General features: G+C 44.2%; 1 protein-coding gene across 2 annotated transcripts in view; it reads left to right on the top strand.

Annotated features, from left to right (window-relative positions):
• VWF (von Willebrand factor) overlaps nucleotides 1-22,015 on the top strand; it is a 184,595-nt gene that overhangs the window by 27,761 nt on the left and 134,819 nt on the right. Inside the window, exons 3-7 of one of the 2 annotated variants that reach the window (XM_070620571.1) lie at nucleotides 3,182-3,359; nucleotides 4,570-4,624; nucleotides 6,121-6,285; nucleotides 13,670-13,772; nucleotides 14,002-14,210. In XM_070620571.1, the coding sequence (XP_070476672.1) occupies nucleotides 4,570-4,624; nucleotides 6,121-6,285; nucleotides 13,670-13,772; nucleotides 14,002-14,210 (532 nt within the window). In that variant the 5' untranslated portion in view covers nucleotides 3,182-3,359. Of the gene's footprint in view, nucleotides 1-2,897; nucleotides 3,360-4,569; nucleotides 4,625-6,120; nucleotides 6,286-13,669; nucleotides 13,773-14,001; nucleotides 14,211-22,015 lie in introns of those variants that run through there. The other variant, XM_070620570.1, reaches the window with a different exon arrangement.

The following is a 22,015-nucleotide window of genomic DNA, read 5'->3' as shown; positions in this document are numbered from 1 at the left end:
GGGTCCTTCTAGTTGTGGCATGTGGGACGCTGCCTCAGCGTGGTTCGATGAACAGTGCCATGTCCGCGCCCAGGATTCGAACCAACGAAACACTGGGCCGCCTGCAGCGGAGCGTGCGAACTTAACCACTCGGCCACGGGGCCAGCCCCTGGCATTTGTCTTTCTGTCTGACATTTCACTTAGCATAGTACCCTCAAGCTCCATCTATGTTGTCATTAAATGTCAGGATTTCACTATCTTTTTGATGGCTGAATAATATTCCAGGTGTGTGTGTGTGTGTGTGTGTGTGTGTGTGTATCTATTTATCTATCCACCATCTATCTATCTATCTATCTATCTCACATTTTCTTTATCAATTCATCCATTGTTGCACACTTAGGTGGTTTCCACATCTTGGCTATTGTAAATAAGGCTGCAAAGAACATGGGAGTGCATCTACCTTTTAGAGTTAGTGTTTTCTTTTTCTTCAAATGAATAGGCAGAAGTGGAATTGCCGAATTATATGGTGTTCTATTTTTAATTTTTTGAGGCACCTCCATACTGTTTTCCATGGTGGCTGCAGCAATTCACATTCCTGCCAATGGTGCACTAGGGTTCCGTTTTTCTCCACATCTTTGCCAACAGTTGTTATTTCTTGTCTTTTTGACAGTAGCAATTGTCCATTTCTTGTTGACAATTTTAAATTTGAAATAGTCTGAACTATTCTTAGTCTTTTTCTTTCCATATGGATTGTGGGTCAGCTTATCTAATTTCGTGACAAACCCTGGTACAGTTTGATTGGAATTGCATTTAATTTATAGACTAATTTGAGGATAATTGGTATCTTTACAATATTATGATTTATTAGGTACGAACACAGTGTATCTCCTCATTGGATTTTCTTTTATGTCTTGCAATAAAATTTGTGATTTTTGCATAACGGTATTATGTAGATTTTATTGTATTTATTCTTAAGTGCCTTACAGTATTTATTTTACTAATAGGGTCACTTTGAAGATTTCATTTTATAATTATATGGGAACATCATAGATTTTGAAAATTAATCTTGTTTTAGCAAACTGCTGAACTCATAACTCATGCAGAATTTTCTGGAATTTTTTTATATAGACAGTCATATCTTCAAATAATAAGTATTTTGCTTTCTCCTTTCAAAACCATATATCTTATATTTCCTTTTCTTTTTTACCATACTGGCCTGGACATCTGACCCATTGTTGACTAGCAGTGATAATATGGGGCGTCTTTGTCTTGTTCCAGTTTTTAAAGGGAAAGTCGCTTGTATTTTACCATAATTGTGAAGTTTGCTCTATTTCTCAGTCAAGGACATTTCCTTCTTTTTGTAGGTTACTAAGATGTTTCTGTGTGCTTGTTTTCCATAAGTGGATGTGGTTGACTTTTACCCAAAGCCTTTTCTGCTTTGCCTTATAATTCAATCACTTTTTTCTTTATAAATTTTGAGCTTATTTTAAGAAGTGCATATAAATCTATAATTATCTCTTCCTGGTGCATTCACCTTTTTATCCTCTTTCCCTTAATAATGACTTTTATTTTAAGGTCTCTCTTGTCTGATGGTAGTATCGTCAGCCTTCTCTTGGTCATCCTTTGCTTTTCCGTGTAGTCTTTGTGTCTGTGTGTTTTAGGCCTGTCTGTTAATCAACACTGGATTGTGAGTCTTTTAAAAGACATTCATTCTGGTAATCTCTTTCTTTTTACTGTTGATTATCAGTGTTTGAATTTTTGGTACTATCTTATTTTGAGCTCTTTGACCTGATTTTTCTATGTTTTCTCCTGGGTCATTTCTTTCTTGGGGATGCTCATCTTCCTCTCCGGGGCTGGCCAAGGGATGGTGGACTGTGAGGTATGTGAGTGGGGAAGGGTAGCTGGGGACATGTGGTTTCCCAAAGTCTTAGGGCAGGTAATGTGAAGGGAGAAGCCACGAGGTGCTTCCTTACCCGACTATGGCTCAGGCGGCCTGTCCCAGTGCCTGGAGTCCCACCAGGAGAGAGTGCCCCTCCTCCCCTGTTTTATCAGCCACCTCTTTCAGCAGGAATTCGTTTCCCAGATGATGTGGAGAATTTGGCTCTTGGGAACTGGAGGTTGGGAAGAAGGATGGGCATGTGTGTGTGGTTTGTGTGCGTGGTGTGTGAGTGTGTGGTGTGTGTGTGTGGTGTGTGTGTGGTATATGTGTGATATGTGTGGTGTGTGTGTGGTGTGTGTATATGGTATATATGTGGTGTGTGTATGTGTGATGTGGTGTATGTGTATGTGGTGTATGTTGTGTGTGTGTGTGTGTGGTGTGTGTGTGTATGGTGTATGTTTGTGTGTGTATGTGGTGTATGTTTGTGTGTGTGTGTGGTGTGTGTGTGTGGTATATGTGTAATATGTGTGGTGTGTGTGTGTGGTATATGTGTAATATGTGTGGTGTGTGTGTGGTGTGTGTATGTGGTGTATATGTGGTGTGTGTGTGGGTGATGTGTGTTGTGTATGGTCTATGTGTGGTGTGTGTCGGGTGTGTGTGCGTGTGTGGTCGGGGAGGAGGCAGGGCACCAGGAGAGGGTGGAAGAGTCTTTGGGGAGAGTGTTGGAATCACACCACCCAGCCATCATTTTACAGAGGCCTGGGCTTGTGACCAGGCCCCCCATCTTTAATTGGTCCATTAGCCCCAGCCAGGCCCCAAAGGGGCTGTTTTTGTCAGGGGCCAGGACTGGATCATTCACACCTGGCGTGGACAGGAAGCATTAACTCTCTCCTTCCTCCAAACATGGCTGCTGCGTTGGCTCAGGCGGAGGTGTTTTCCAGACTTCCCTGGGGTCTGGCTTGGAAGCTGGATCCTGAAGTTGTGTTGGTCTGGTCTGGATTCCTCTCTGGCCTGGACCAGCCTGCCCGGTACAAGCAGCATTCCTGGCCATCCGTGTATGGAGCACAGTGTGTGGGGAGGACCAGGGACCTGGGGTGGGGGCCATGGGGAGAGCAGGCAGCTCCTTATGGCAGCTGCTTAGAGGTCTCCCACCAAACTGTTCAAAGCCTTATCAGCTTGGAGGTGCTTCTAATACCATTTCCGTTCATTGTTTCCTCTGGGCAATTAAGAGGAGGCCAGTCCCCTGTTGTGGCAGCTCACAGCTATTGTGGTGGTGAAGGGGGGGGTTGGTGGACGTCACAACTTGGCCTTCATTTCCCCCAGCCGCAGGGAGTCCGCAGTCCCTGGGTCAGTCAACAGCAGGACAGTCCGGAGCCGCAGCCACCCCATCAGCAGCAGCAGCTACTGGGGAGCATGGCCTAGGGCTGGCAGCCCCACTGCGTGGCCGAGGCCATTTCCCAGGGAACTTGGAGACCCCTGCAGCCCCCATTTGCAGAGGAAGGTATGGCTTTGGGGAGAAGGGCTGGCTCAGTTGTGGGAGAAGATGCAGGGCTGATCCTACTCTTGGGGGGCTGGGATTCTCTGTCCCTGGACCAGAGGGGCTTTGTTTAAGGGGTGATTCAAAGCTAGAGACCATCCTAATGCCCCCTCCTCCACTTGCCTCTGAGGGGTCCTGTGGCTGCTCCTGTTCAGGCTTGGGTTTCACAGCTTGTAATACCTGACCAGATGAGACTGGAACAAGCTTTGCCCTCACCTCTGGGTACCCTCTGGGAGCAGCCTGATGCACCTGTGTGCTGGGAGGTTGTAGGGGAGGGGACGCTGCTTTGAGTCCAAGACTTGGTCGTATGACATCAAAGTGTTCCTTCCACAGATGCATAATTGATTGGGTTTCTCTCTCCTTTGTTTGGCGGGGTGGGGCATTGGGTAGGAAAGGAGTCACCCCCAGTGAATCTCAGGTGACAGATTCTGCACTTAATTTAGCAACCTTGAGCAGGGGCTCTAGGGGACTTGGGGTGTGCTCTGCCCACCAGGGTCAATCGTCCCTTTCGGGGGGACTGCATAGTGGGGAACCTTGCCTGGGTCCAGGGCTGCTGGACTCTTGTCTATTTATCAGATCAACTCAGCAAACATTGCTGGAGCATCTCCTGGGTGCCGGGCACCAGCGTGCTCAGTGCTGGGGATGAGAAGCAAGGCAGCCCTGGAACCCTGCGGGTGACTGAGCAGCAAACCGTGGTCTAATCCGTGGTTCCCGAGCGTCCTCTAAGTCTGGGTGCTGGTGGTAGGAACAGAAGCATAAGACAGTTCCCACTTCTCAGTTTGCTGCCAAGTGTGGAAGGATGAAGAGGTAGGAAGGAACCAGGTGGGCAGCAGCTCTCAGCTGCTGCGGGAGTGCAGGGAAATGAGAGGTCAGGCTGGTCTGGAGGCATATGGAGGTGAGGCAGAGCTCCCCGCCCCTCTCCTGGCTCTGGGACTGCTGTTTGGGGGAAGGTGGCCTGGGCCCTGGCTCCAGGTGATTGTTACTCTTGAGCCCTGCTCTAGCCATGGGCTTTTTCTGGGGACCAGCAGTTCACGTTCAAGGGGCAAATAGAGGTCAATCTCTTATCTTGCTTTAAAAACAATGTTCTTCCCACGTCACACACAGGCAGTAGCACAGACCAGCAGCCACCTACACAGGTAGTGACCACTGGCTCATTTCTCCTGCTTCTCTGCAGATGGTTCCTGCCAGGCTCGCAAGGGTGCTGCTCGCTTTGGCCCTCACCTTGCCAGGTAGGTACCAAAGTGCTGCCACTCTTCCCTCCTGCCCGAGGGCCATTGGGAACAACTTTCTTCCAGGAATCAGCAGGTGTGTCTGGAGCTCACCTGTGTGCCCTGCTCCATGTTAGGCTGGTGTTGGGCCTGCCACAATCAGTGGCTACCTGTTTAATTCCTCTTATGAAGGTTCTGCAGAGCCCTCTGCCCTTGACTTGTGTCTCTCAAGGAGCAGGTGCCTGTAAATGTCTTCTCCGATTGGGGAATTAAGAAGCACAAGGGCCACACACAACAGTCCTATATGATGGGGATGGGGGATGGGGAAGAAGGAATCCAAGATTTGGATAGATTATTGGTTTTAGAAGGGATTGTGGAGGTCATCTAGTTGAACCTCTCCTGGTACAGATGAAGAGACTGAGGGTCAGAGAGGAAAAATGACTGCTCCAAAGTGACACAGAGCCAAGATCAGAGGTCAGTTCTCCTGGGTCCCAGGCCTGCCCCCTTTCTCTGCATGACACTGCCTTCCTTCCCTGGTGGAGAATCTGAGTCTGTGAACAGCAGGAAGGACCCTTTTCTGACCCTGGCCTGCTCCACTTAGCCTGCTCAAGCCAGCAGCATCCAGCCTACTGCTGAGGTTGGTCCAGGGCAAAATGTACATTTGTCACACCTTCTACATCTTCCTACTAGGTGTCCTGTGCATGCGCGTGCACACACACACACATACACATACAGAGTGTGAAAGTGGCAGGCGGGTCCCCTCGAAGTTAGCATGTGACCCTGCAGAAGTCACTTCATAGATTCTATGTGTCAGGCACACAGGCTGATCTGTTTAGAAGTTAATCTGTTCAAGATATACAAGTAGATTAATGTACAAGAATGTTCATTATATATTTATTTACAATCTATTTATTTATATGCAATCTATTTGTATATCAGAAAATTTGGAAAAATGCTAAGAACCTAAAATTGAGGAGCTATACTATACACATTTAGTTGCAAAATATAATGCAGCCACTAAAAATCATGTTTTGGAAGTATATGCAATGGATCAATTCTTACAATATATTGAGAAATAAACAGGTTATAAATAATTTGCACAGGATGATCACAAATTTGTAAAAAATCCTTGATTGTATATATGCTGTAAAATAGAACAGAAAGACAAACACTGTAATGTCAACTCCAGTTGTTGATAAATGTTTGTAACAGATGATTTAACTTTTTTGTATTATTCTTCTATCTTCTCCAAATTTTCTATAATGAACATGTGCTATGTTTTAAATCAGTAAGTAAATGTCATTAGAGCTAATAGATTTCCTGAAAAACGGCTCCTTCACTGTTTCTGTGAGTCCTGGGCCGTATCTGTGGGCTGAAAGCAACAGCTCTAGTCTTGCTTAGGATGGAAAGTACTTCCCCGCAGCCCAGTTTTTGTCAGATGTGGCCTCATTTCTACAAGGCTGGAGCGGTCTGGGCTGGTGGTCCCAGCTGTGCTCACCTGTGGCCTCTCCCTCCAGGGACCTTTTGTGCGGAAGGGACTCTTGGCAGGTCATCGATGGGCCGATGCAGCCTCTTTGGAGGTGACTTCGTCAACACCTTTGATGAGAGCATGTACAGCTTTGCGGGAGACTGCAGTTACCTCCTGGCTGGGGACTGCCAGAAACGCTCCTTCTCGCTTATCGGTGAGTTCTGGGCACTGAGGGAGAAATTCAGAGTTGGGGGACCAGCTGAGCTCAACCCTGGGGTAGGCGCTGCCAGGAATTGGTGAGGGTACCTATTCTTGCCTGAACTTGAAGATCCCCGTGGAGAGTGTGGAGGGGAATGGCCTTTCCACGACACAGGGCTTCCCTTGGCTTCTCCCTGGGTCTCTCCCCATGGGAGCACGGTGGGATGGAGAGAGTCTTCACGCTTTTCCAGTGGGTGTGTCCATTGCTCTGCGTCCAGACACCACCCTGGGAGCTCTGGAGCATCAGGAGAAATGGTGAACCAGAAGGTGCATTGCAACACACAAAGTTCCTAGCAAAAGGGAGGGATCGTTGTAGGTTCTTGGTGGAATTCAGAGTATCCAGCTGATGTTGAGCACCTCCTGTGTTCCTGGAAAAGTGCTGGTACTGTTATGTTACCTCTGCACCCGGAGAGCAGCTCTGAGATGTAGGGACAGGTACAGTCGCCCCTGTTTCACAAATGAAGAGCTGAAGCCCAAGGAAGTTCCATGATTCTCCCAAGGGCTGACAGATGATAAAAGGAGGAGCTGGATTTTGATCCTAGGCTTCTCAGGTCAAGAGAGGAGAGAAGGCACTTTCCAAGGCCGGGAGTAGGGCTGGAGGTGGTGATGGAAAATTGTAGTTTGGTGACCATCACTCTCTAAGAATTAATCAGATGCGTGTGGTGTGTGAGGGAGGGATGCCTCGAAACCTACAAATGTGGAGCTCTCAGCCTTCGGGAGTTGAGATGGCAGTGGACAGACCCACACTGTTAAAGCAAAATTTTTCATAACACTTGTTAAAGACAGTAAGGCAGACTTTATTCAAGAGGGGCCACTCAATAGGGGGGCTTGCAGTAGGGGAGAGAGAGATGGGGCTTCTATCCCCATCTAATAGAACAAGGACTAGTGGGGATTTATAACCAAGGAGCAGGGTGGGGGTCAGTGGATGGAAAATGATCAAGAGGAAGCACCAGGAGTAGTGGGGATTCTGGTAAGCCAACTTGACAGGATTCTTGCTGAAGGCAGGTCAGGGGGATATGATTTTGGGGGGAGGTGTGAGGAATTTGACTAGATATTGAGGGTGGGGGATTTCCACTAAACTGACCCAGCAGGTTTCTTGCTAAAACTGGACCAAGCAGACCAAGGACAGAGCCAAGGTGAGGACCTAACGGAGAAGAGGGCTCAGAGGAGCCTGACTCAGTTCTGATCAAGGAGAGAGTGTTTGTCAACACCCAGACCCTTATGTGAGAGGCAGGCAATAGGGCTCTTGGGGTTGTCACTCTGCCAGTCAACAAGGCTGGCTGCAGCAACCTCTGTGTCCAGCGCTGGGTTAGGCTCTGCTTGGGAGCTGAGCGAGCTGTCTGCTGGCCATAGCTATGAGGTTCTCCTGCTTTCTGGGTTGCCTGGTTGTGCTGTCTTCCCCGCCTGCCCTGCCCCTACTGGAAAACCCATGGCAGTGTGACTTCAGCGGACTGAACTGCAGGGGACTGCCATTTTTCTTACTCCTCCATGAGTCCCTCAAGAGCAAAGACTGCATCTCTCATCTTAGTTTGCCAGTGCTTAGCTCCCAGGGGTCTCTGTTAACACTGGATGGGGGGATCCATGAAGCTTGGTTCTCCATGGCACCCAAGAGCTGATTTCTGAAAAGCATGGTGGGTGAGGAGCCTTGGGGGAGGGGTTTTGTTTGGGCAGAGAGGACCGGGGCGGGGCTCCATGCAGTGGGGACAGCTTGAGCATGGGGAAGGGGCTAGAAGGAGCATATGTTCATTCCATGCAGCCCAGTGGGGAGGTCAGTGTGGCTGGAGCAATGGTTCTCAAACCTTAGCACGGGTCACAGGTTCTCCCGGCGGGCTGGTTGGTAACAGGTTGCTGGGCTCCACACCCAGAGTTTCTGCGTCAGTGGATCTGGAGTGGCCTTGAAGTGTTCATTTCTAACAAGTTCCCAGCTGATGCTGATGCTGATGCTGATGCTGCTGGTTTGGGGACCAAGCTTTGAGAAGCAGAGGGCTGGGGATCACTGGGACGTCATGCTGGGTCACAGGGTGAGGCTGAGTGCCGCGTCCTATGGTCTGACGGCCAGTTTGTCTCTCGATTCGGCGGCACTGAGGAGGAAGCACAGAGTCTTGTACAAGGGGAAGGCTCGGAGGGAGCTGGTACTTTGCCAAGATGATCTGGAAAGGGAGAGAGGTGGGAGGCATTGTGGCCTTGGCCACGGTAACCGGGCAGCAGTGAAAAGGACCAGAGACATCCCTAGGGCGTGAAAAATCGAGGAAGCTATTCTGGACACTGAACTTTGGGGACACACCTTGCGTCAGAGGCAGCAGCTGGGAAGAAAAAGCACCCCTTCACTTTCTCTGGGAAGCTGGAGGCTCAGCTCCTCCCACCTCAGGTGGCCCCTGTCTTTAAGTGAATTTCTTCACCTTAGAAGTCATAGTGGAGGTAACACAGACCCTCTACCTGAGACGGCTCTGGGGGTGTCATTGGGAATGGAGGCTTAGGAGGGACAGGAGGAAGGCTTTGAAAGAAGAAATAGTGACACCGTCTCCACACCATGGCTTTGGGCTTCAGTGGAGTTTCCAGGGAGGCGGACCCCATGGAGACACTAGCGTACCCTGGAGGGGGTTACTGTCTTGATCCGTGATCTGTTTGAGCTCGGCTCTGCTGCAAACTCCTTCTCCCAGAGACGGGTTTGTAAACAGCACGTAGCGAAATCTTAGGACCAGACACGGAGTTCATATTCTGGGCTCAGGCAGTTGAGCAGCACGTTGGAAAACTCCCTCTCCCTACTTAAGCCAAACTTGGGACCCCTCCCTGCTAAAGGGTAGCCCTTGTGGGCGGGGAGACTCAGGCTGCGCTGGTGCCTCTGGGCTGTCACTGTCACCTCCTCCATGAAGCTCCCCTGACCAATCTGGGCCTCTCCAACGTTGGGCTCATCAACTTGTGCTGATGGGCTGTTTTCCATCCCATATGACCTGGTGGCTCTGCCCCAGCAGGAAATGGAAGCATAGAAACAGCTAGAGTTGGAGTCAGACAACTGGGCTCTCATCTCTGCTCTCCTGTTCACTGAGAGGCCTTAGGGAAGCCACTCAGCGTCTCTGGGCCTCCATCTCCTCATCTTTAAAGTGGAGATACTGTGAGGATTAGGGGAGATACCTCATTTGCAAACGTGAAGTGTTACCCAAACCTTAGTGACTGGAAGCAGCTGCCTTGACACAGGGCGTCCACTTGTTGGACATGAACCTGGTGGAGAGGAGAGGCTGCTGGGACCTCAAGGGCATTTCCATGAAGGTCAGGGTAACACCCTCCAACACACCCATGTGGGTTTGTGTCAGAGGCCGGACCTCTCTGGCCATCCTTTCCTGAGTTTTGGTGGTCAAGGAGGAACTGTGGGGCTGTGTCAAACATCAAAACATCCCAGGGGGACACCCTACTGGGCCAGTAGTCTTTTCTTTTAACAACTTACTCTTGTTACGTGTCACTTTTCTGGCATGTAATTGGCCTGAACCGGGCTATGGGTCAGTCACACTTTAATGTGGATTGGTTTAATTCCCACCGAAAACCGTGCTGCTACCCTCAGAGAGAATGGGTGGCACCATTTCTGTTTTTGGTGGTGGTGGGGTTGTTGGGAGGAGAGGAATAATCTGGGAGGCTGGGCCTGTGAGGGTGGGCTGGCACTGCTGCTTCAGGGGCCTGTGGCCCTGAGCCCAGGGGAAGGGGTCCAACGTGCTTGGAAGCCGCACTTCAGTTCCCCACACGTGACTGTGTCCTTGCACACACCTCTGCTCCATTGTTTTCCAATGACATCCTGTTTCCTCGATTCCGAACCACAAATTCACATTCCTCTTCGAGTGCCTGTGGACCTTGTTCACATCCTGGGTAAAGTGTTTATGTCTGAGCGTGAAGGACCACCTGGTGCAAAGGGAAGTCCCCTTTCCTCAATCTCTGCTCCTGGTCAGGCAGGCCCCAGGGTCCCAGGTCAAGACCATGGGTCTCCTAGCCTGCCAGCACGGGGACCAGGGAGAGACGGCGGGAGTCCTGGTGCCCTCTGCTTGGAGAGACTGCTCTTCCTAAGCCCTGCAGCAGGACCTGGCTCCCAGACCAGCCCAGAGAGAGCCAGAAACAGCCAACAATGTGCTGAGTCACTTCCCCATCTGCAGCCTTAGTTTCTACGTCAGTAAATGGTGCCTTTAGACCAGATCGCTGATTCTCGCTGTTTGGACCGTGTTCACCTGTGTCAGAATCACAGGCGTGGAGGGTGAAGTGTTCATTAGAAACGCAGAGTGGTGGGTTTACACCCTAAATTGGAGAAAGCATCCAGATCTGATCTGCTTCCAACAGTTGGCCTGCTTCCCGGGATGCTTCTCACTCCAACACGCTGGGGAGCCCTGCTTTCTCGCTTAGCGCCTCAGTCATGGCGTCCAAGAGCCCAGACGGGACTCGAGGCCACAGGGGAGAACTTCTCTGGTTTGCTCTGGCCTCTTGGGTGGACACCCAGCCCACCCTTTCCTAGCAGTTTCAGGACGTGCTAACCTGCGGGTTGGTGGAGTGTGGGAGTTCCTCCTCCCTCCCCGGCACTTTCTTATGGCTCGTCTTCCTCATGGCTGCACGTCATCAGATGCCCCCTGAGTCCTGCGGGAGAGAATGAAACAAATAAAATATGAGGCTAAGCTAGAGTTCTCCCCGCATTAGTGGTTCACTGAGCCCAGAGCACTCAGGTGCCTGTGCGACAGCTTCGTGCTGTGAAGGGAGGTTTGGACTTGGAGTCAGGAAATCTAGTGTGGGCTCTGCCCCGTGTTAACATGTAAACCAATAGTTCGCAGCCGGGGTGATTTTTCCCCTAGAGAACGTTTGGCAGTATCCGGAGACATTTTTGAGTTGTCACATTGCGGGGTGGAGGACGCTACTGGCATCTGGTGGGGAGAGGCCCTGGATCCTGCTAATTGTCCCACCCCGCACAGAGTGCAACAGAGAGGGGTCTGGCCCCACATGTCAATGGTGCCAAGGTGGGGAAACCCTGTTGTAAACTAAGGCCTCAGTTTCTGCATCTGTAAAATGGATTTAGTCTAGATTAGTGTTTTTCGAACTGAGTCACAACCTAGGCGTCCTAAAATCAATTAATGGTTGTAACCAGCATTAAAGAAAATTAAATTAAATGGAATAGAAGACATCAGAAAGTATCTGTGTGCATGGCACATGGGAGGAGTCGGTACTGTTATGTGAGATGTGTGAGTGTGTGCAGACTGGGTCATGAAGTAAATTGTGTTTTTACTCTGTTTTCTGCAAAAAGTCTTAAAGCTGCTTATTTAGATGATCTCCAGGATCCTTTGTGCTGCTGTAGCATGTTTTTCTGAATTGAAGACTTCTCCAGGACCCACTTCCAAAATCCCCTTGCTACCCTCCTGCCTTGTATGTGGATTGACTGCCCTTAGGTCCTCCCTCAGCCATCCAGGGTGGACCCTCATATGCCCATCACTCAGATTCTGCCATTAACTTTATTATTATTATTTTAACATTTTTTTTGAGGAAGATTAGCCCTGAGCTAACATCTGCCACCAATCCTTCTCTTTTTTTGCTGAGGAAGATTGGCCCTGAGCTAACATCCATGCCCATCTTCCTTAACTTTATACGTGGGGTGCCTGCCACAGCATGGCTTGATAGGCAGTGCGTAGGTCCACACCCGGGATCTGAACAAGTAAACCCTGGGCCTCTGGAGCAGAACGTGCGAACTTAACCACTGCGCCACCAGGCCGGCCCCTGCCATTAACTTTTTAGTTTGTTCAATCACTGATTTATCTGGTTCTATCTGTTTTTCTTGGCTAATCTCTTGCTGTCAGAAAGTTTGCTTAACTTTTTAAGGATTTGCTTGTTTTAAGTGAAGATGCGGTGCAGGCAAGACTTCTCAGTCGAATAGGACAAACCCCTTCGCTTGGTTGGCATCTCCTGTTCCTCCTGACGGTGCTGGTCCACAGTTCTGTGGAACGTGGCTGTGGACTGTGGGTGGTCTGTGGGCCTTTCCTGGTGGTCTCTGAGCTGCTGGCAGTTTATCATTCAAGCATGTTCTGAGAATGGGCTGGTTATTTACATGCGATGGCCCTCACTGTGATCTCACCAGGAACAAGTCTATTTTCTGGCTCATTCCAGTTAGTTAGGAGTGTGTGTGTGCGTGTGTGTGCGCGTGCGCATGTGTGTGTGTACCAGGTGGTCACGTCCTCCAGCAGCCTTGGTCCAGCACAGGCCCCCTCTCAGACCTGCCAGGCTGTGACTGAGGCGACCCCTTCCTTGGTTCTCTTTACCAGTGGCCCCAGCTGTGGCAGCAGCACTTCACGTCAACAAACCGTCCCGAGTCTTCTAGGCTTAGTTCCATAGACATTCTTGCCTCCTCTTTGCTGAGGACCTGGAGCCCACCCTCTCCTGAGAAGGCACATTTCCTCATGGTCAAGGTTAACCTTTGCACCTGGGTCCTAGGTCCCATTTCTTCAGGAACCCTAAGGCACTGTGTCCCCACATTTGCCTCTCCTTCTCTGGCATCTTCCGTCTCTGTCTTCACTGGCTGCCCTTCGTCTTCCCTATTTCCATCAATCTCTCAGTCTTGAAGGCTTGAGCCTCAGACTCTACCCTGTTCCTCCTGGCGCCTTCATCTCCTATGGCCTCTCGCTTATCTTTGAATGTCAAGGGCCCAGCACAAGCCTCAGTTCTCAAGGGCTAGCTGTGGATTGTTGAGTCTTTGTAACGCTGCAGGATGGGGCTCCTGATTGTTTTCCTGCTTTCATGTCAACTGCCATCACCCGTGTCTCTGTGTCTGCCCCTCACAACTGGACTGTTGTCAGAGACTACGTTATCATGCGTTTGGCGATTCAATTGTCCCTAATGGCAGCGTGGATCATTTATTGCGTCCTGATTAAGTCCCCCACACCGAGTGAGGCACTTTACCTACAGTGTCTCTAAACTTCTCCCAGAGAATCAAATTCAGTCAACTGAGGTGGGACTCAGGCATCTCCATTTTAAACAAGATCCCAGGGACTCCGAGTTAGGCTGTCCCGAGAGAACATTTTCTAACACTGATCTTATCTTTATACTTAGATCACAAACTTGCAGAAGGAAGGAGTCATGCTTTTACATTTTCCTTTTGAGAAATATTAGAAATTATTAGAGGACTTTGTATCTGAAAGGCATTCAACAGTTATTTTTAGATGAATGGAAAGATGAGTGAGTAAATGAGATTTTTGGGGAGATTTTTGATGCCCATGTAAGTCTTTTTGGGAGTTTTTCACTGAGATAAGATTATAGGGATGATGATTATAAATAAATTTATGAACGTTTTTTGGGTAATAATCACCACTGCTGATTCTTTTCTCTTTCAGGAGACTTCCAAAATGGCAAGAGAGTGAGTCTCTCTGTGTATCTCGGGGAATTCTTTGACATCCATTTGTTTGTCAACGGTACCGTGCTGCAGGGGGACCAGAGGTAAGTCAGACGCCCAGAATGTCTGAATTAGAAAGGACCCTGGGGATCCCCCTTGCCCATACCCCTCATTTTTCAGATGAAGGAGCTGGAGCTCAGAGAGAGGAAGGAAATGTGCCCAGAGGAAGCGACAGGCTGAACCCTGTAGCGTGGGGTTGGGGTTGAAGGGTGAGAGGGACATCCAGAAAATGTGTGAAAACCTCACTTCCTGAACTCATCCTTGTCCCTCCAGCGTCTCCATGCCCTATGCCTCCAAAGGGCTCTATCTAGAAACTGAGGCTGGGTACTACAAGCTGTCCAGTGAGGCCTATGGCTTTGTGGCCAGGATTGACAGCGGCGGCAACTTTCAAGTCCTGTTGTCAGACAGATACTTCAACAAGACCTGTGGGCTGTGTGGCAACTTCAACATCTTCGCTGAAGATGACTTTATAACTCAAGAAGGTAAGTTGATCTGGGATGCCATTTCTCTAAGGCGTGGTTGTGCTTGTGACTTCTCTGCTCACAAACCTTCACCACCACTCCTCTCCTGGCATTCCAGCCTTCCCATGACTCACCTGAGTTTATCCTGCCAACCCAGTCTCTTAGCATTCTGGTCACTGCCTAGACCTCTGCCAAACCAGATCTTGGAGCTTCTGCAACCTGACTTGGTTCAATTTTGAATTCCCCATAGCAACTCATAATGGTAGACGGTTGGTAAATGCTGGATGGTTTGAACAGACCCTCCCGAGCCACTACAATGAAACTTCATGGATGAAATCTGTAAGATTTCATAATAGTAAGATCATTTGTTTCTGTCTTCTCCAACATTCATTTCTCAAACTTTTTATAGTCCAATATGTACATTTAAGGCTATAAATTTTCCTTACATATTACTTTAGCTGCACCAAAGCAATTTTGATATGTAATGTATTTTCTTTTTCATTCAGTTCTATGAATTTTCTAATTTCCATTTTAAGTTCATTCTTAATCTACAAAATGTGTTAAAAATTTCCAAATGTTTAAAATTTTTGAAGTTACCTTTTGTAACTAAATTGATTTCTAATTTAAATTAGAAATTTGAGGATATTTGTTTGTGGCCAGGTACATGATCTTTTTTGCAATTGTTCTATGTATGCTCCAAAAGAACTATTCTCTGATTGCTGCAAGATTCTATATATACCTGTTGAGTATTAAGTATATTAAGTTTGTTAATTGTTATTCAAATCGTCTATATATTAACTACTTTTTTGCCTGCTTCATCTGCCCATTACTGAGACAGTTATATTAAATTTTTCTGCAATGGTGGTGAATTTGTCGATTTCTTTGTGTAATTCTTTCAAGTTTTGCTTTTTATACTTTGAGCTTTTGTTATTAGATTTTAAAAATGTTGACTCTTTCTGGTGAATTGTTCCTTTTATGTAATGACTCATCATTTTTAACAATGCCTTTTACCTTAAGATCTCTCTGATATTAATATAGATACTCCATCTTTCTTTGATTAGGGTGTGCTTGATATATATATATATATTTATAATTTCAACCTTTCTGTGTCGCTTTCTTTCAGATGTGTCTCATGAAAGTAGCACACAGCCAGATTTTATTATTTTTAAAAATGAGATTTATTGAGGTATGATTTACAGACAGTAAAATTCACCCTTTCAGAGGATAGTTCTATGAGTCTTCTGAAAAGCGTAGACCCCTGTAACCACCACAATCAATCTACGGAAGTTTCATCACCCCCAAAATTCCTGTGCCTCTTTGCAGTCAACTCTCCCCCAACTCCTAGCCCCGGTTGCCATTCATCTTTTATCTGTTCCTATTACTATTCTGTTCCTATAGTTTTGATTTTTCCAAAATTCCCACAGGTATAATCATACAGCACTTAGAGTATTTTCCCTTTAAGTCTGTCTTCTTTCACGTAACACACTCCACTAGGCATTCATCCATGCAGTCACATGGCTGTCTTTCCTGGCTATTGTTGAGGGGCAATACTGCAATTTGTCTACCCATTCACCATTTGAAGGACACTTTATTGTTTCCAGTTTTTGGCAATTGTGAATAAAGCCCCTATAAATCTTCCTGTATAGATATTTTTTCTCCATTTTTTAAATTGTGGTAAAATACACATGACGTAAAATTTACTATCTTACTCATTTTTCAGTGTGCAGTTCAGTGACGTTAAGTACATTTACAGTGTTGTGCAACCATTGCCACCATCCATCTCCCTAACTCTTTTCATCTTGCAAGACTGAAACTCTATCCCCATTAAACAGTAACTCCCCGTTCTCCTCTCCTTCCAGCCCCTGACAATTACCATTCCACTCTCTGTCTCTGTGATTCTCACTATGCCAAATACTTCTTGTAAGTGGAATCAGACAGTATTCATCTTTTTGTGACTGGCCTATTTTACTTGGCATAACGTCCTTAAAATTTATCCACGTTGTAGCATATGTCAGAATTACTTTTCTTTTTTATTTTTCCTGAGGAAGATTTGCCCTGAGCTAACATCCACTGCCAATCTTCCTCTCTTTGTAGGTGAGCTGCCACCACATCATAGCCACTGTCAGATGAGTGGTGTAGGTCTGTGTCTGGGAACCAAACCCAGGCTGCCAAAGTGGAGTGCACTGAACTTAACCACTAGGCCACCAGTTCTGGCCCAGAATTTGTTTCCTTTTTGGGGCTGAATATACATTGTATGTACATACCATTTTTTGCTTATCCATTCATGCATTGATGGACACTTGGGTCGCTTCCACGTTTAGCTACAGGGAATAATGCTGCTATGAACCTGAGTGTACAAATATCTTTTCAAGATCCTGCTTGCAATTCTTTTGTGTATATACCCAGAAATGGAATTGCTGGATCATATGGTAGTTCTATTTTTAATTCTTTGAGGGACTGTCACACTGTTATCCACAGCCGCTCTGTCATTTTACATTTCACCAACAGTTACAAGGGTTCCAATTTCTCACATCCTTCTCAACACTGTTATTTTCTGTTTTTTTGATAGTTGCTGTCCCAATAAGTGTGAGGTGGTATTCACATGTAGGTTTTTGTGTAGACATGTGCTGTAATTTCTCTAGTAAAATATCTAGGAGTGGAATTACTGGATGGTGTGACAAGTGTACGTTTAACTTTATAAGAAACTGCCAAGCTGTTTTCCAAAGTGATTGTATCATTTGCATTTCTACCAGCAATGTTTGAGTTCCAGTTCTTCTTTATCCTTGCCAGCATTTGAAATTGTCACCTTATTTTTTTTAATTTTAGCAGTTTTAATAGATGAGTAGCGGTATCTCGTTATTATTATTTTAACGTCACCTAATCTTTTCTGTTTTCTTACTGAAAGTTTTGCTTCTTTTCATTCATTTTGTGTTAAATTGTGTCGTTAATGTATTTGGATTGTATTAACCATCTTATTTTGTGCTTTCTACTGTTACTGCCTTTTCTAAGCTACTTCTTTCCCTACTACTCTCACTGCTCCACCTTATTTGAATAACCACTAAATTTGGTGTTATTATTATGGTTTTACACAATCATTGCTTCTTTAGATATGCCTTCATGTTTAACATGGTTCTTTGCTCATAATTTCTCCTTGCATCTTACTCTTTTTTCTAGATTCAATTTCCATTTTTCTAAAAAATTTCCCTTAGTAGTTCCTTTATTCAGGGTCTGGTAGTGATAAATGAAACACTCCTCATTCTTAGATGATATTTTAGCTAGGCATCGAATTCTAGAGCATCAGTTACTTCTCGCAGTACTTTGAGCATGCTATTCCATTTTTGCTGTTGGGATGTATGCTATCAGTCTAATTGTTATTTCTTTGCAGATCAGATGTCTTTTATCTTTATGTATAAGTCATCTATTTGTTTTTGGTATTCTGAAATTTCACTATGTTGTGCCTAGATGTGGGCTTTATTTTTATTATCTTGCTTGAGACTTATTGTGATTCCTGAATCTGATGATTCCTGTCTCATCAGATTTAAAAAAGTTTCAGTCATTTTCTTTCTTTCGATTAGACATATGTTGGATGTTTTTATTCCATTCTTTTTTTTTTCCTCTTTACCTTACTTCCACTTTTCTCTCTTTATCCCCCTTTGTTGCTTTTTGGGTAGTTTGCTTAGATCATGAAGAGTGCTCATGCTGGCTCGTGAGAACCAACTGTGTGCATCGTTTCCAATTCTGCATTCAGGAATGTCATGTTGGTAACATGAAATTGGCCATGGTGGGAGTATTTATACCATGGAAAGCAGCAAATCCTACAAATCAGGGCTTTGCTCTTCACCCAGAGAGCTGGCTTATCAGCACATCACTACTGAGATCTATCTTCTAGTTCATTAATTCTCTCTCAACTCTGTAATTGACAGATGATGTCTAATCCAATTGAGTTTTCCTTTTATTTCATTGACTGTATTTATAATTTTAGGAGGTAAATGGCTCTTTTTCACCTTTATTATTTTTTATTATTGTCATGTTCTTTTATCGTTTCAATTATTTTTTTTGTTTCGTATTTTTATTTATTTATTTTTTATTGAGGTCACATTGGTTTATAACGTTATATAAATTTCAGGTGTACAACATTATATTTCAACTTCTGTATAGACTACATTGTGTTCACCACCAAAATTCTAGTTGCCATTCTTCACTGTACACAGGTGCCCCTTTACCCCTTTCTCCCTCCCCGCAATACCTTTCCCTTTTAGTAGCCACTAATCTGTTCTCCATGTCTATGTGTTTATCTTCCAGATATAAGTGAAATCCTACAGTATTTGTCTTTCTCAGTCTGACTTATTCTGCTTAGCATAATACCTCAAGGTCCATCCATGTTGTCATAAATGGCAAGATTTCATCTTTTTTTTATGGTTAAGTAGTGTTCAATTGTATGATATATATCTCACATTTTCTTTATTTTTTTGTCAGTGGGCACTTAGGTTGTTTCCTAGTCTTGGCTATTGTGAATAATGCCGCAATCAACATAGGAGTGCATGTATCTTTTTGAATTAGTATTTTTGTTTTCTTTGGATATATACACAGAAGTGGAATTACTGGATCACGTGGTAGTTCTATTTTTAATTTTTTGAGGAATATCCATACTGTTTTTCATAGTGGCTGCATCAATTTACATTCCATCAGCAGTGTACAAGCGTTCCCTTTTCCTCACATCCTCTCCAACACTTGTTATTTCTTGTCTTTTTAATAATAGCCATTTTGATGGGCATGAGGTGCTGTCTCAGTGTTTTGATTTGCATTTCCCTAATGATTAGTGATGTTGACCATCTTTTCATGTGCCTGTTGGCCATCTGTATATCTTCCTTGGAAAACGTCTGTTCAGATCCTCTACTCATTTTTTAATTGGGTTTTTTGTTTTTGTTGTTGTTGAGTTGTATAAGTTCTTTATATATTTTGGATATTAGCCCCTTATGGAATACATGATTTGCAAATATCTTCTACCAATTGTTAGGTTGTTTATTTGTTTTGTTGATGGTTTCCTTTGCTGTGTAGAAGCCCTTTAGTTTGATGTAGTCCCATTTATTTATTTATTTTTTGTTTCCCTCGCCTGAAGAGACATATTCAAAAAGATGCTGCTGAGACTGATGTCAAAGAATGTACTGCTCATGTTTTCTTCTAGAAGTTTTATGGTTTCAAGTCTTACATTCAGGTCTTTAATCCATGTTGAGTTAATTTTTATTTATGGTGTGAGGTAGTGGTCTACTTTCATTCTTTTGCTTGCGGCTGTCCAGTTTCCCCAACCATTTATTGAAGAGACTTTTCCACTGTATGTTCTTGGCTCCGTTGCTGAAAATTAGCTGTCCATAAATGTGTGATTTTTTTCTGGGCTCTCAGTTCTGTTCCATTGATCTGTGTGTCTGTTTTTCTGCCAGTACCATGCTGTTTTGAATTCTATAGCTTTGTAGTATATTCTGAAATCAGGAAGTGTGATACCTTCAGCTTTGTTCTTTTTTCTCAGGATTGCCTTGGCTACTTGGGGTCTTTTGTTGTTCCATACACATTTTAGGATTCTTTGTTCTATTTCCATGAAAAATGCCATTGGGATTTTGATAGGGATTACACTGAATCTATAGATTGCTTTAAGTAATAAGGATATTTTAACTATGTTAATTATTCCAACCCATGAGCATGGAATATCTTTCCATTTCTTTGTATCTTGTTCTATTTCTTTCAACGATGTCTTTTAGTTTTCAGCATACAGGTGTTTCACCTCCGTGGTTAAATTTATTCCTCAGTATTTTATTCTTTTTGTTGTGACTGTAAATGGGATTGTATTCTTGATTTCTCTTTTTGTTAGTTTGGTGTTAGTGTATAGAAACACAACAGATTTTGTAAATTATGTACCCTGAAAATTTACTATATTTGCTAATTATTTCTAATAGTTTTTTTTGTGAATTCTTTAGGGTTTTCTATATATGAAATCATGTCATCTGCAAATAATGACAGTTTTGCTTCTTCCTTTTCAATTTGGATTCGTTTTATTTCTTTTTCTTGCCTAATTGCTCTGGCTAAAACTTCCAATAATATGTTGAATAAGAGTGGTAAGAGTGGGCATCCTTGTCTTGTTCCTGTTCTCAGAGGGATGGCTTTGAGTTTTTCACCATTGGGTATGATGTTAGCTGTGGGTTTGTCATATATGGCCTTTATTATGTTGAAGTACTTTCTTTCTACACTCATTTTATTGAGATTTTTTAAAATCATAAATGGATGCTGAATCTTGTCAAATGCTTTCTCTGCATCTATTGAGATGATCATGAGACTTTTATTCTTCATTTTGTTAATGTGGTGTATCACGCTGATTGATTTGTGAATGTTGACTGGAATGAAACCCACTTGATTGTGGTGTATGATCCTTTCAATGTATTGTTGTGTTTGATTTGGTAATATTTTTGTTGAGGATTTTTGCATCTATATTCATTAGTGATATTGGCCTGTCACTTTCCTTCTTTGTGTTGTCCTTGTCTGGTTTTGGTATCAGGGTAATATTGGCCTCATAGAATGAGTTAGGAAGCATTCCATCTTTTTCAATTTTTTGGAATAGTTTGAGAAGGGTAGGTATTAAAACTTTTTTGAATGTTTGGTAGAATTCATCAGAGAAGCTGTCTGGTCCTGGATTTTTATTTTTTTGGGAAGTTTTTAATTGCTGTTTCAATCTCTTTTACTTGTGCTGGTCTATTCAGATTCTCTATTTCTTCTTGATTCAGTTTTGGAAGGTTGTATGATTCTGAGGATTTATCCATTTCTTCCAGGTTATCCAATTTTTTGGCATACAGCTTTTCATGGTATTCTCTTGTAATCTTTTGTATTTCTGTGATGTCTGTTGTAATTTCTCCTCTATCATTTCTGATTTTATTTATTTGAAGATTTTTTTTTCTTGGTCAGTCTGGCTAAGGGTTTGTTAATTTTGTTTATCTTTTCAAGAAAGAGCTCTTAGTTTTATTGATCATTTCTATTGTCTTTATAGTCTCTATTTCAGTTATTTCCACTCTGATTTTTATTATTTAATTTCTTCTACTGACTTTGGGCTTTATTCTTTTTTTTCTAGTTCTTTTAGGTGTAGTGTTACGTTGTCTATTTGAGGTTTTTCTTGTTTGTTGAAGTAGGCCTGTATTCCTATACACTTCCCTCTTAGTACCACTTTTACTGCATCCCATAAATTTTGGTATGTTCTATTTTCATTTTCATTTGTCTCCAGATATTTTTTGATTTTTCCTTTGATTTCTTCATTGATACAATAGTGTTTCAGTAGTGTGTTGTTTAGTCTCTACCTATTTGTGACTTTTCCATCTATTTTCTTGTAGTTGACTGCTAGTTTCATACTATCATGGTTGGAAAAAATGCTTGATATGATTTCAATCTTCTTAAATTTATTTGCTTGCCTTGTTTCCCAACATATGGTCTACCTTTAAGAATGTTCCATGTGCACTTGAGGAGAATGTGTATTCTGTTGCTTTTGGATGGAATGTTCTATATATATTCATTAAGTCTGTCTGATCTAGTGTTTTATTTAAGGCCTATGTTTCCTTATTGACTTTCTCTCTGGATGATCTATCCATTGGCATAAATGGTGTATTAAACTCCCCTAGTATTATTTGTGTTTCTGTCAATGCCTCCCATTAGGTCTATTACTTTGTATACTTTGGTGCTTTTATGTTAGGTGCATATATATTAATAAATGTTTTGTCTTCTTGATGGAGTGTCCCTTTTATCATTAGATAATGTCCTTATTTGTTTTTTGTTAGCTTTCTTGGCTTGAAGTC

The sequence above is a fragment of the Equus przewalskii genome, chromosome 5, assembly GCF_037783145.1.
Source record: "Equus przewalskii isolate Varuska chromosome 5, EquPr2, whole genome shotgun sequence".
NCBI lineage: Eukaryota > Metazoa > Chordata > Mammalia > Perissodactyla > Equidae > Equus > Equus przewalskii.
This window is presented reverse-complemented; position numbering and strand designations above follow the sequence as displayed.